The sequence below is a fragment of the Gallinula chloropus genome, assembly GCF_964237585.1.
Source record: "Gallinula chloropus genome assembly, chromosome: 1".
Lineage (NCBI taxonomy): Eukaryota > Metazoa > Chordata > Aves > Gruiformes > Rallidae > Gallinula > Gallinula chloropus.
The window spans coordinates 139,417,050-139,431,994 of NC_140085.1; the positions used below are offsets into that span (position 1 = coordinate 139,417,050).

Genomic DNA, 14,945 nt, shown 5'->3' on the forward strand with positions numbered 1-14,945 from the left:
GCCACGCAATTTGAGCTGGATCTTCTGGCCAGGTGGAGCAGAGAGCAGGCGTGTAACCTGTTTGTGCTTGTGCCAATGCCCGAGAAGTTCTGATATTCCTGTTAGATGTCCTTAGAATCACAGAATCTCAGAATCGTAGAGATTGGAAGGGACCTTGAGAGATCATCAGGTCCAACCCCCCTGCCAAAGCAGAAGGGCTGGCAGTGAGCACTGTGATGTGTCATCCTGTTTCAGTGGCTGCTGAGATCGGGCAGTTGAGGAGTGAGATTGCAGACTGGCCACGCAGAATTGCCCTGCAGCCTTCACCTCTCTTCTTAGGAGTGGGGTGGCTGGGAAGCACTGGTCAGCAAAGGGGCACGTTGCTGTATAAAATCAGCTTTTTCCCTCAAAAAATTTGGAAAGCTATTTATAGGAGGTAATGAATTGAGGGGGGGGGGGGGGGGGGCAAAAAAATAGGCTGTTTGTGTCTTACTCCTGGAGCATTATCAATAATGGGACTCGTTTTGTGAGCAGTTGTGTTTCTTCAGAGGAGCGTGTGATACTCTCTAATTGAAATATTAATAGCAGATAATGACACTGTGGAACGATGGCCTCTTATACAGAGACATACTTTGAGAGCTTTTAATCTGTGCAGTAACTCTGCATATTAAAAATCTTTGACAATTTTGATGGAGAGCAATTACAGAGTGTGCACACTGGCTGCTCTTTTAAGTTAACTAATTCCCCGAGTCCTGCGAATCTGCATTAGATTAATGGCCTATAAAATTTCATTGAAAATAAAAGAAAAAAAAATGTTTTTTTCACTGAGGAATAAAAAAGGCTAATTTAAAAAAAAAAAGAATTCTTTCAGAACAATTATCTGTCCCTCTTGCAAAGCAGCTATCTGCCTGGTGAAAAATTTGGCACATATTTTATGAGGAACAAGAAAGATGAAAATTGAAAGGAAATGTGTGAGTATGGAGATGACTCTGGCATGTGTTAACAAAGAGGAGTCTGAAGAGAAACGAGGCCTTTTCTAGAAAAGGGCTGCCATGAGAGAATTAGGAAATTATATATAATACAGTTGAGGCCTTTCTGTACTCAGACTTTCACAGTCCATTTGAAAACCCTGACCCGCTCCCGTTGTCGAAGAGAAAATTGAATAAAATTCTGTCTTTGGAAAGCAAATGTTGTAGCTGTCTTGAAGACAAAACGTGTGTGTGTGCCCTTTCTACTTTCTCAGTCCTGGTTAGAATTGATTTTTAGGCAGTTTTGTGTACAGAAAAATAGCTCTGTCCAGAGGCTGGGAGTGCTTCAGTAAGGTTCCCAGCTGTGGGAAGAGCTCTCTTTAAATAAATAAAAAAAAAAATTAAAAAAACACCTCACACAAAAGTATCTCCGATCACAAATTTGTGCTTCAGGAAGCTGGTGGTGGCCCTGGGAGGTGGCACATTGGCAATGGAGGGTTGAGCAGCTCAGAGTCCCAGGCAGCCAGGTTACCAAGCTCGGGCATCGCCCCACGCCGGGCAGCGCTCTGCAGGGCTGTGCAGCTCCACGAGCATCTGCCCACCTTGACACGCTCTTGTCCCGAGCAACCAAGGTGAGCCTTGCTTTCCTCAGAGCTGCTGCTCTGGGTGGATACACTGAGCAGCAGATGGGCACCAGTATGAGTGATGGTCTGCAGAAGGCCTCTGTCACTGTCTGGGCTCATCAGCAGGCGCCAGCTAGCTGAAGAAATAAATGTATTAGCCAGGGGCTGGTTGGAGGGATGTGGAAGTAGGGCAGAGAGGGAGAGGAAGGGATGTTGAGGCTATTTTCCATCTTTTTTATTAAACTACTAACACCTGAGGGTTATCTCACATTAATGTCGATGCTGTAATGGCTTCTGATCATTAGTCGCTTCTGAAGATTTTAATAATATGGAAATGTGCTTCTTAACATTTTGTATTTTAATTAATTGCAGGTATCTCAGGGTTGCTTTAAGCACCGATTGGTTTATGTGCTATGCTTCCTGTTAACTAGATTTTTCCCAATAATCTGTAAGCACCCTGTACCCCTCTTCCTGATTCTAATTACTGGAGCTCTGTACATGATGACAAGCACTTCAGTTCACAAGTGATTGCACAGTTTTCTGAAGTGAAGCACTCCAGAAACTTTCAATTACATTTTGAGTTTTGTATACCAACTCGTGACTTCTGCTTACTTATTTACGTGTGATGGAAATACTGTCGTTCTGAAGCCATGGGAGGCCAAGGGGACTGTTTTAAGTGGCAGCAGAGCATTTTGTTGGCTGCAAGAGGCAGATCTGAATGTGACCTTCAGCTGGGTGCTCTTAAGCTTGATTGGGATATGGAAATTACTTTCTCTGTCTATGGGAAGAGGCAGTTGAAACTATTCTTAATGATTCTGCCAACTTTTTCTTCCTCCCTTCCACCCCAGAATCTTATATAGTAAGGAAATACTCAAATAATAGACTTTTCTGCTGTATTGGTTGCCCAGCTGTACCACTCCACCTTCTCTCAGAGCAAGAAGCAATGGAATGATTAATTCAATCTTTTAATAGTGTATGCCCAAAGAAAGAGGTGTTGGAATTTACAAGCGGTAAAAGTAGAAGCTGTAAAGGTGATGTTGGGGTTGTGATGCAGCATCGTGTACTGCCAAGGGACGTGATAACATTGTCAATACTCTTTTGCAAATTGAAAATAAAATATTTTGTCTTTTGAAAAGTTTAGATCATAGTGCCACGTGTAAGTTGGTTTCTGTTGGCTTTATCATTCTTGTGGTGAGATGCTAAGAAGCAGGTAGCAGTATTTTGGTTTTGGTTTGGATTTCCAGTTTGACCATAAGTAGATTGGACTTTGCTTCAGTTTCTGCACATGAAAGTGCTGATGAGTATCTGAGTCTCAGCATTTTCTGAGATTTGGGCTCTGTAATTATTCTCCAGACTTGAAGGTTTATGACAGAACTTCTCTTCTGTGCAAGGTGCGAGGGCTTGCCTGGTGCGGCTGATTTCTACATTATTTAGGATTAAATCAAGAGTATTGGGTCTTGGTGGGGTTTTGTTTGTTTGTTTGGGGTGGTTGTTTGTTTGTTTGCTATTTCCTGATGTCTCTTTGTTGTGAAACAACAAGCCCAACTTTTGCAGTCTTCTGAAGTGAGGTTTCTGCACTGCAGCCAGTTATGACATTTACTGAGTTGGTAATGGAGTAACAGCCATGTCATTCTTTGCTGATTCTTTTTTTTTATTTAACATTTCAAGCTCACTGTCATCACCCTGTTTTTTTTTTTTTAGCTCAAAACTATAACCTAAATGCTAACTTTTGGTAGTTAGACATGAAATTTTAAAACCTTAGGAATTCTGTGTCGCATTTTATGCAGGTAGCTACCAAGTTTTTTGAGATAGCTGGGATGTGTCTCTCTGAGAGAAGCAGTTTTCTGACAGTGCTTACATTTTGCTTCATTTTCTATTTATGCCCTCTTACAAACTGATCACTAGATTTGTGGGCATGATGTTGATAAATATTACGTTTATTGGGGACTTTTGCAGGAGGGAATAATATCTTTAAATGGCAAATGTTGGTGAAACTGGAGCTTTCTGCTATTAGATTGGGAGTTACACTGGAAAGACTTTTTTCTACGCTCAGGGTATGACTAAAACCAAGGGCTTGACATGGTTTCTTACACACCAAGGAACTCTCTCTGCCCACAGCAGAGTGGCTGCAACTAGGTGGTCTTTGAGGCCCTTTCCAACCCAAACCAGCCTGTGATTCCATGATTCGATAAACCATTCTGAGATGGAGCTGCATCAGCCTGTTAGCTGTTGTAAAATCTTTGAGCCAGGACAATCTCTGGTTTCTGATGCAGAATGAAAAAAACCACATTTCTAATGTCTCTAACTTTTGCAGGATGGGAAAATTCATTCTACAGATACTAGACTATGCAGAACTATTTCCATTACCCCTATTTAAATCTCCTGAGATGAGCTCCTCTTTTTCATCTCTTATTTCACAACAGGAAAAAAAAAAAACCCAAACGTAATTACAAGATGACATGACTTGAAGAGCACTGGGAAGTTTTACATAAAATGACATTGCCCGAGGTATTGCACAGTTACATTCACCCAGAGGGAGGGAGTATGGGAGTAAGTATCAGTAAATCTGTTCAAAAGATAACCAGATGCTTTTTCTTGATTTAAAGATACACCTGTATATAACTTCCCTATCTTTAGTGTGACTGGAGTGAAAGAGACGAAAGCCAGAGTAAGAATTAATAGGTAAATATATAAAAGGAATGAAAGATAAGCAGGGCAGAGAATACTTGACAGATGGAAATATGTCCTTTTCCATTCTTGTGATAGTATTTTCCCATGTAAGAAATGATATGGGTAAATGGATCCTTTAAATATCTGCATATGTAGGGAACGGTTACTTTCTTCTCGGAGCTGCTGTTGAGCTGCTTCTCCTGGCATTTTTAACAAATCCAGTAATCTTTCACATGCAGGCTGTGGCTGCCCAGCATCCTGTAAGGAATTACTGGGATTGCTTCACGCTATTGCGACCACCGTCGCGCCCGTATTTCGCAAAACACCACGTTACACTGTTGTGAAGGGCCTTTTTTTGGGAGGGCTCACTCACCAATCACCTCGGCTGAGCTGAATTAGCCCCGTGCCCTTCAGCTGCTACCCCAGCTAGAGCACGGTGGTGTCCCCCGTGCCTCTTGTGTCACGCTGTAGGGCACCAGAGCCCTCCCTCCTCTTCTGAGCGAAGGCGGCGTCTCACGGCCCCAGCCGAGTCCCCAGTTGGCGTCTGTCCCTGGGACAGTAATGGTTGCGTAGCGGGGCAAAATGCGCCCTGTGTGGTGTAAGGCCGGCGCGTGGTCTCGTGCCAAATACTCTTGCACAAGTTTGTCGATATGAATTGGCAGCCTTTGTCTGAAATAGCTTTGTTACTTGAGACTTTTTCGCTTCTCCAGAAGAAAAGAAAGTGGCTCGAGTCAGGCATAGCAAGGGTTTTTAAGATAAGGGCAAGTGCCTGATGGCAGAAATTGCTCGATGACTACCTGGAACTCGCAGTCGTAATTTCACTACTATAATTTATACTTGCAGATCTAAGGCAACTTTTCCATCTCTTCCCCTCTCCCCTCCACCCCCCATCCCCTTCCAGGGTTCAAGATCTCTCCTATTCCTATATACACGTTTAGTTGGGAACTTCACTCTCAGAGCGAACTGTGGGCAAACCTAGATTCCTGATGAATTTTTAGCAGATTTTCATAGTGCACTGTGCTATTTCCCAACTGTCTGATTTGTATAATGGTGTGTTCAATCTATCTGTTTGGCACTCATAAAAAATTAGATTCAAATCTCTTATCTTTAGATGAGTTTTGGCTAAAGGAACAAAGTACCCGTGAATGGCAAATATGGCCAGAAGTAAGATTTAGGACTCGGGAACTGCGCCCTCCCTTCTGCTTTTGCTTTTTTTTTACCTTAGGGCAGCTCCACATTTGTTGAGATCAAATTTCCTAGTATCTCTCAGTCAAAATCAGCCTGAACTTGTATTGTAAAAAGATCAGATATATGCTTCATCAAACTGTTTTCCAATGCAGCCTTGTTTCCCATTGTCTTAGAGAAACCCAGTTCAGAAATGGCAAGTAAACATCCCAGATTAACCATCCTGTTTGGTTTTCTGCATTCCTTACCTCTTCCTTCTCGGGGAGGAAACATTCAGCTTTTTTTCATGTGAATCAGTGAGCCTGATGCAGAAGGTCTGCGTAGGGTTTATTGGAGGAAAATGTTCTTCACAGCCGGAGACAGCTTAAATCAGTTCAGAAAATTACCATCTATATTGTTTTTGAAAACTGCAATTATCTTTTTACTCTGTGCAGTCCCTCTGACAAGTCTAGCAGCATCACAATGTCCAGGATCAATATTACTGGGGATCCTATTTGACAAATAAACCAGAAACGCTCAGGCTCTGGTCAAAAGATGTGTGAAAATGCAGGTTCCCTTGGCGCTCGTAACCAGGCAGAACTTCTTCACTTGCAAACGCTCCAGTCATACGCTCTAGGAAGCAGGGCAATAAAGGTACGTGTGCGAGTGCAGAGGAGATATTTTTGGGTGACTCTGGCAGTGGCTGTGGTCACAGTCAGTTACACCATCTTCCTCTCACCAAGCCGTGGTTTTATTTGTAAGTAGCAGGAAGCCAAGCTCTCTATGCAGGTCTCCTTGCTAGACCTTTTTTTTTGTCCTTAAAGCAGTACCATCATGCAGAGTTTTATGATTCAGGTATATTAAACGGGATATGTCTCTTTCAGCTAAATATTTGGAAGTAGTGGGGAAGGTGAAGGGAAGGATAAGGGGGTTGGTTGAAGCATTCAAAAATTGCCTTGACCAAAAAACTTTCTCCTGGGTCTTTGAGAGTCTAACACTCCCTTCTCCTTCCCCTTCCACACCCTGCTTTCCACACACACATCTCCCTTGATCTGCATTTCTCCTGTCTTTCCAAGAATCACCAGAAGAAATGCAGATAGGTGTGTAATGCAAATTAAATTTTTAGTGTAGCTTTCCAACCCCCCTTCCCATTGTTGCTAGAGAGATCTCTTATCATGGGACTTGAATTTTTGAATGCCAAAAGCTGTTGCCCTGAAAAGTTGCCTTATTTAGTGTATCATTTTTCTTTATAGATATAAAAAAAAATATTTATTTGAATCCCTTAATGCTGGCATCATAGCACTCACCTTACTATGGCACCAATTGATATTGCATATTTTCTAATAAGTGGAGGGAGGAGGAGCTATTGTTATTAGCCCTTTGTAGCATCGCTTTCACATGTGTTAAATGAGCTATTGGGGGAAAAGGCCTGGAATCAATTTTGGGAACTTCTTCCGGCTTTTGTGATATGCTTGTCATCTTGCCTGCAAATGTTATCACTTCATCCCGATAAGCAAGCTGGCATGCTTGTGAAAAAGCTAAAAAAAAATAAAGAAAAAGCTATAACTTCACGTCAGGCTTAAATTTGTGGGGTTTTTTGGTTGCTTTCACTGGCAGTTAAAAACTAATTCATTAGTCTGGCTTAGCAGATGTTCGCTGCTAACTCTGAAGAGTATCACTTGTTCCCTCGTTGATGAAGTTGTGAAGGGACAAGGATACACGTTTACTCCTTGGCTGGGTGAGCACACTGTTTTTCTAGCTGGTGTAGCGGCCTACTATCCTCATTTGCTGCCTTGCTACATGTTGGCCGTTTGTCTGGCTTGCTGGGCTTGTGGAGCCTTGGATTGGGTTACAACACTGGTTGGGTTCCCAGGCAGTCCTGGCATCCCTCACTGCCACTGGTCCAGTGACTGCCCATGCCATGTGCGTGCAGGAGCTCTGCAGTTTTGGGAGAATGTTTTCTTCACAGGTCATGGGCTGCACACGTGCCTGCGTTGGATACCTCAGCCTGAAATACAGGGGATGGAGCGTCTATGAATTTCCAACATTGGCAGAGTTCGAGTTTTTGGTTGTTGGTTTGTTGGCACAGTGCTTTAGGACCTGTGTGCACCCTGTGCAATGGTTCACAAGAAGCTTCATCTTTATGGATGCCAGGGGTTTTGCTGTGGTTTTACGAGCAGTTGTTAACAATCCATCTTCCCTATTGGTGGCTATGTGGGAGGCTTCTTAAATTAGTACTTCCCCTGGCTGCTGAAATTCTTACAGCCATCTGGCTGCTGCTGTTCCATTAATAGCACCTTGAGATACTACACGTTTGTAGGGTAAGGGACACATTTCCATGGTTTGGTTTCTCCTGCTGTTCTGGTTCTTCAACACTTTCCCTTCCCATGAGTAACTTCAGGGCCAGCCTGTCTCCAGCACCTCAGTTTCCTCGTGATTCCCACCTTTCACTTCTGCAGAAGTAAAGACAAAAGCCAGGAGGCTTGTCGCCTAGCTGGTGCAAAATTCCAGTTATTACTGGGAAATGGATGCTCTCCCTTGGCAAATAAATCACCCTTACACAATGTGTTCATCGATTTGAGGTTCGTTGGACATGTGGGTCATGTGCCGATGGATCTGCATGCGTGCATGCCAGTTGATCATCAGTGGAAGGTCTGATGGCTTGCAGCTGCTGAAACCAGCAGGATACCTTTGCAGAGAAGGACTAGTCAGGCTGGTTGCCACCTACCCGGTTTCCAGCCTTAAAAGCCTTCAATCTTGATTGCATATTGATGTTCCTTAGGAAAGCGATAGGAAGCAGCAGAGGCAGAAAAGAGTTTGGTGTGCAAATTTGGGAAGAGCATTTGCATCTGAAAGATCATCTGCACAGGCTCAGGACCTGCAGCTTTTCTGCTGGTGAAAGCTGATGTTGTACTAAGGGGAAAAAAAAAAGAAAAAAAAAAGAAAGATTGTCTGGATTGTTCCTCAGAACTTGAGTATCAGAGATTATGCTCTGTTTAGGGTAGTCCTGGACTCACTTTTTGAGCCTGGACCCTGTTTACTTGGTTTCTGCTAAGACAGAAGGTCACGGGGATGTAAGACTGAAACAAAAGGCTGCTGCTGCAAGCTGCGTGGATTCCTTGGTGGTCTACTGATTTCCTCTTGGAGTAGCAAAGGAGTTACTTTTCTACATCTGCTTTGAAAGGGACCTTAATGGCTATAATCTCAGCACTGCCACAGTGTAAATCGGGGAGTAAGAGCTGGAATACTTTGGGCTAGGAAAAGCTACTCAATAATTCAGTGGTAGGCTGAACTGTATGGTTTCTGTAGACAGCTAGAAAAACTTGATAGTGCCTTGTCCTGTGGCGGTAGGTGAAGACTGACAATTACAGTTTGCCCTCTTTTTTTTTTCACTTGGTGTTGCTATACAGGAACAGCTCCAAATTTGGCACTTGTTATTCTGTCATCAAACTAAATATTCATTGTGGCTTCTTTCTTTTTTCCATCTGTGGTTCTGCCAGTTACCTTCAGGCTTTATATTTGCATGTAAATTATTTGGTTATAGGAGGAAGGAAGGAGAAAAAACCCAAAAACTGTTAGGATTTGTCTGCAGGGGTCTTCTTAGCACAAAGACCACGTGAAGTCCTGGTTCAGGAGGGGCAGGCAGGTCCTGGCATGGTGCCTCTCGGCTGACCCCTCTGACCAGCTCTTCAGATGCCTTCAGCATCTGAGCAGTACTCATCTTTCTTGCCTGATAAAGGCTGGAGACTGATTCAGACAATCTAATTTCTGCCTTTGGTCTTCACCATCTTAAAAAGAGGGTTTAAGGAAGAGATTTATATAAATATGTTTTAATGTCCACATGACTCATAATGTCCCACAGTGCAGATGCTGGATTAACAGGGTAGGAGAACCTTCTAAAAATGCAATTTGCTTTTAATAAACTTTTAATACTCTTCTTTTTTTTTTTTGGCCTCTAACAGGCAGTGTTTTAAAGATGAGAGAATACCAAAGCAAGCAGCTATTAAGGGGAGTTCTTTTTCTGGGGGTTGCACTGTCAGTGTTAACACAGTCAATTTCTGCAAAGAAGAAAGTTTAATACCTCTGTTTTGATATGACTACTTCAACTAACCTCATCCCTACCCCAGAGTTACGATTTTGCCGTCAGGAACTGCTCGTTGATACAGAAGTGGTCATTGATATGGGTCAGTGGTCTGTTTTATTTCTCTGTGGTCTTGTCAGTTGCAGAGACATCTTGACAGATTTTTTAAGAGTCCTTTGAACATCAGTATTTAAAAAAAATACAGAATTGCCTTAAATTCTTCATAATACCAACATTGTGTGAGGATATCTCAGTACATGGAAGTTATTGCAGATTAAGAAGAAATATATTTACAGGGACAACAACTATGTTAAAATAGCTTCATATCTGGACATATTTATTACAGAATAAATCTGCTTTATTTTTCTGCTTTAGCTTAATCCCCTTGCAAAATAGACAGGCTTATTTCTTCTGACTATGTTGGGATGCAGGCAGAACCTGCAGCCTGGGAGAAGCATCTCTCAGACTTTGGCTTGATAAAGCTGCACTTACGGACCAGAGGCTGGTTTCTTTGAACACAAAGGGAAATTAACAGCTAGTGCTTGGTCAGGGGATTTCATTAGCACTGGGACTGTACGGTTCTCATGTCCCATGGTGAGATCACTGGCGTTACAGCTCTGTAATTGAGATCGGTATCTACCCGCTCACCAGAAGCAGAGAGAGAGAGCTGGGATCTTTTAAATAAGGTTCAAGAAGTGCCAGAAGGAACCTGCCCTGCATGGCAAAGCTGGTGGGTCTCCACTGCCTCCTGCCCTGGGGGGGGTCTCAGCCTGCAGCCATGCTCTGCTCAACCTCTCACACAAAATAAACCAGAATCTGCTGGAAAACCAGGTCAGGTCTGCTTTGAAGATTTGATGGTGGTTTCATCATGGAAGAAGTGCTTTTACACTGAAAAGGTGGGTGTTTGGCCAACTCTGCCTGACAGTGCAGTTGTTCTTAGGAGTAGGGCACCAATAAACTCTGGCCACTGGAGTGGCCACCAGCTTACACACGCTGCCAGGGTTTGGTCTTGACCACTTTTACCGATGTTAAAGCGAGTGGTGTCTCATTTTCGTGGAGATTCGTTTTACATTAAGGTATCTGTATTGCTGGAAATAGTACCCATTTTCTGCATGGCTAATAAAAATCAAAATTAAGAATTGAGGGGGGTATTTTGCAGGGTTGTTTTGTTTTCTTTTGGTGTCCCCCTGCTCACATATACTGAGATGTGACACGCAGTGTTATGTCTACTCAACACCATGCCCTGTGGAAGCTGTATACTGTACCTGCTGTAAATAAACCAATCACTGACCATTTATCCACGTGTGTGCAGCCCTCATTTCTCCCTGCCTGGGTGCTTTCTTAGCTCTCTGGAGCAAGCTGCTGCAAACAGGCCTGGTTTAAAGCGCTAATATAGGGTCTCACTGAATACATCCCTGTGGTGGAGTCTGTCCGTCTGTTTCAATGTAGTTTATGACTGGATTAACTACACTTTTAAAGAAAATTACGTAGTGGACTTCGGCTCACGTTTCTGCCTTCTAGGTGACATTTTCTTTACAAGTACATTTGCAGTTGCCAGATGCAAAATTCACATATGTAACTATGGTGGCCAGAACCATCCCTTCCTGCTGTTCCACCAAGGCGATGCCAGCATGGCCTGTGGGGATGTAAAGCTGTTTGAGCCCTCAGGACAGGCGTCAGAATGGCTCTTGTAGTGTGGACTCGACTGAACAAAGGAGGGTTTGCTTTCCAATAGTTCATCATTCAGAGTCCTGAACTTTTTGAGCTAACAGAAGCTCAAGCAGCCATTTATTTTTGATTTGTCTGCCATCTTGCAAAGAGTTTTTCCCTGTTCCTAGTTAAGAGACCTGTCTCCTCTCAGCACACCTTTAGTACAAAGGTGTTGTGTTCATGTTTTCATGTGCTCTAAAATATTGAACAGTGGGCACATACTGGTTCCCATTTTTACAGGCACAAATGATTCAGGCAGGGATTTTTGCACCTCATGGCTAAAAGGAATTGAGATTTTATGTCCTTGCCAAATTTCCAGTGTATCCGGTCATGCTGAGGCACAAGAGCTGTTCACGTAGAAGTGACAATGACTCCTTTCACACTAAGAACATTTATTTTTCTTCCTCTTTAAAAATCTTTATTTCTTGTCTGCATTTTCAAAAACTGCAAAAACTTTTTTTAAAAAGCTTTTTTTTTTTTCTATTTCATTGACAGGGAACAGACCAGGAAAACATAATCTGAAAAGACTGAGTCTGGTAATAAGTAAAAAGCAATTAAAAACTACTACCCTGAGTGGACAATTTACCCAAGTATTTAGTGTCCCAAGTGTCAGGTCTAGCTTTAATTTCTAGGCTTAACTATTGAAAAACATACGGAAATTTTACTTAGAGTTTGTTATGAGAATTTTTTTTTGTGGATTGCTTGTAGCTAAACTGAACTCCTTTAGGAAAGCTCTTGGCACAAGTTTATTGTAATTTATGGCACCTACACACATGGCTGTTACTGTAATGGAAATTAATTTTCAAATACTTGCAAACAATTCTCACTCTGTGTGGATGGGAAGAATCACGTCATTACATGAAGAGAACAGAAATTCATATTGAATTGTGCTGGAAAGAACTATGTATTTCAGAAAAGGTGAAAAACTTGGTCCTTTCAGCAGTTGCTGTGAAGAAAGCAGCTTGTATCAGTACTAGTTCTGTGTTTCAGAACCATATAAAAGATGAGCTTGTGCTGTACAACAAAGCAATAACCTAAAGACCTAGAAATCAAAAAGGAATGTCCTTTGATAGATGAGAGTCGGCATCATTTTAACATTTGTTGTCTGAAACATTGCCTACAGACAGTGCACCGTGGCAAAACGAAATACTCAGGGCCGTTTTCCCTGCGCAAATACCCAGCAGCTGCTTCTGAAAAGCAAACAGAAGTTCACCTCCGTCGCCTGAAATCCACACGGTGCTTTGTGTGAAAGATTCGCCACCTCATCAAAAAATCAAAATATTTGATATTTGACCTAATTCACGCTTCCCCCAAGCAGTTAGCTTAAAACACCTTTGCTCTGCTTTGGCTGGAGGGCTTTCAACGTCTTGTGGGGGGATGCGTTGGGCAGCCTATGGCAGGTGTGAGAGCTCATGGGCAAGAGAGTGGCCATGCCACGGGGGCCATCTCAGCCACTTTTTGGCTCGGTGTGCAGTTGAAGGGCTGCCTGGTGACTTGGGAGACATAGGCTGTCAGTCTAAGCAGTCCTGGCAGAGGGCTTTGGGGGTGTTCCCTACCTGCATTGCCCTGGGTTAATGAGTGCTTGTTGGGGCAGAGGCTTCTGTGGGAGAGCATTGGGGTGAATGGCAAAAGTGCGGGGGGGGGGTTGTATGCAAAAAATTACCCCCTCCTTCCTTTGGGGGCCAGGGCCCTGTGATTTTCAACAGGGAGAGCTCTATTACACAGGTAAGTCAGGTTGGCTGGCTCCTGCCCTCAAGATGCGTCATCTTTGTGCTCGTAGCCATCTCCCCCATCTTACTGTCCTTCGCCATTCAAGATGTTTGTGGGACATCATGCTGCCACTTGAATTTTCCCACCCTGTGCTCATGGAGTAAACCACTCCTGAGCTGGCCGGTAACAGCTGTCACCTCACTCTGTAATGGAGTTAAGGTGAAAAATTTAAAGGGCAGATTGCTACAAGATTACAAAATGTATGTGAACAGAAATGAGAAACTTTCTGAACTGTGTGTTTGGCTTTTGTGTTGCCAGCTTCAGTCTAGTGTGGATAGTTCAGTAGATGATGGTGGATGCTCTAAAGGTTTTATTTCTATTCCGCTTGCTTCTGAGATTGTGTACTGATTGGGCTGGAGTGGTTTGTTAAGTGTACACCTCTTCCATACACATCTTCGTAATCGTGTTACTATTGTGAACTAACCTCACCTTATTTCTTTTTCTTCATATAGTTTTCCCTACACAAAATGGAAAGGTTGCTATAGTGACTGGAGGTGCTAAAGGAATTGGGTACCAAACTGTGAAGCATTTGGCAAGACTTGGCATGCATGTTATTATAGGTAAAGTCATTATTTTCTTAATATATTTTTTGTAACAGAAAGTATTTTTCTTAAGGAGTATTTTCATTCCAGTGCTAGTAAGTATATGACAGGGGAAGGAAGAAGAGGGGAGGGTTTGGCTGGCAATTAGCATGAGTAAACTATGGCTTGTGCTTTGCTTTGTGAGATTTTGAAGAAAAGTAAATTTGGATTTTTTTAATGCAAAACTTGGAAGGCTTGGACACCTTATGTAAGAAGTAAAGAATAAGGTCATGGGAAAGACTTAAAAATATAGGTATTTCAAAAATGTTTTATTATCCTTTTACTGAGGATGGGCTATGCTTCAACTTCAGGGTGTACATGTTCATAAACAGGAAAGCAAATTCCTTGCAGGAATATTCCAGTGTGTGGTGGGGGGTGATCTGTGTTAGAAGGGCAGAAGAAGCCCTCATAGTTTCAGCCATGTAAAAATTGCATATTTACTTCTTTGTTACTGTAGGTGGCCTTTGTAGGCAAGACAAGAAGGTAAATACTCCGAGAGATTCATTCATGTCAGTCTGGGGTGGGCTGGGAAACTCACCTTCTGGAGTTGCCTGTTTCACTCCACTGATAATAAAGAGTTTATAAGGTGACTGTTAGATCGAGATGTATTTTAGACATCTGAAGTTAGGATAGGTGAGTTTCTGTAGGAACTCCAAAAACATCCCTAGTGCAGAATTTCTCCTCCCTACTACAGGCAGTATTGGTGAGATTTTTTCCCCCTATTTTCTAAAGCTTTCTGTACTGTATATATGTACTAATACATCTACTGAATCAGTATGTAACACCATGAATGCTTATGTTTAAAATGCTTCATTTTGCTCCCTTCATATTTATTTCACTAGATTTTTACCCAAAGCACCACAACTTTCACACCACAAGGTCACTGAAGGTTGGTATCTCATAATACACTGATAAGGCAGTGATGCCATTTTATTTAGCTTTTATACAGAATGTGGTCTCTCTCTCTCAGGTTTTTCATGCACATCTTTTGAGAAAAAAAAAACCCAAAACCCACAAGCACACCAAACAGCAAACAGGAGCACAGTAGCCATGTAGTGGAGTTGCCCTGGAATCGTAAAGGTGTAATGTGGATACCCCTTACTCATGCATGTTTTAATAGATGTGTCAAACCCAACAGTCTGCAAAAACGCAAACATGCTGCTGTCTGTAGCCAGATGCTAGATGCAGCTAATGAATCCAGCATTAATATTTCACGAAGGAAGTCTCTTTTCATGTTTAAGGTGAACTGCACGAGCGTAGTCAGTGGGAAAACAAAAAGGCTGATTTTCTTCTCTTTGCATAGGGTCATGGAAGCATAGAACATTGCTCCTTTTTTTTTTTTAGTTTGTAGCATTTAATGCTTAGGGTATTTCATGTAGCAATATTCAGTGTGAGAGCT

The 14,945-nt window shown here is 42.5% G+C and overlaps 1 protein-coding gene across 1 annotated transcript in view; it reads left to right on the forward strand.

Moving 5' to 3' along the window:
* The window catches only part of DHRSX (dehydrogenase/reductase X-linked), a gene marked incomplete at its 5' end in the record, with an annotated part of 175,201 nt that overhangs the window by 25,003 nt on the left and 135,253 nt on the right, over nucleotides 1-14,945 (forward strand). Inside the window, one exon of the mRNA XM_084279597.1 lies at nucleotides 13,418-13,525. Coding sequence (XP_084135723.1) covers nucleotides 13,418-13,525 — 108 coding nt within the window. The remainder of the gene's footprint in view (nucleotides 1-13,417; nucleotides 13,526-14,945) is intronic.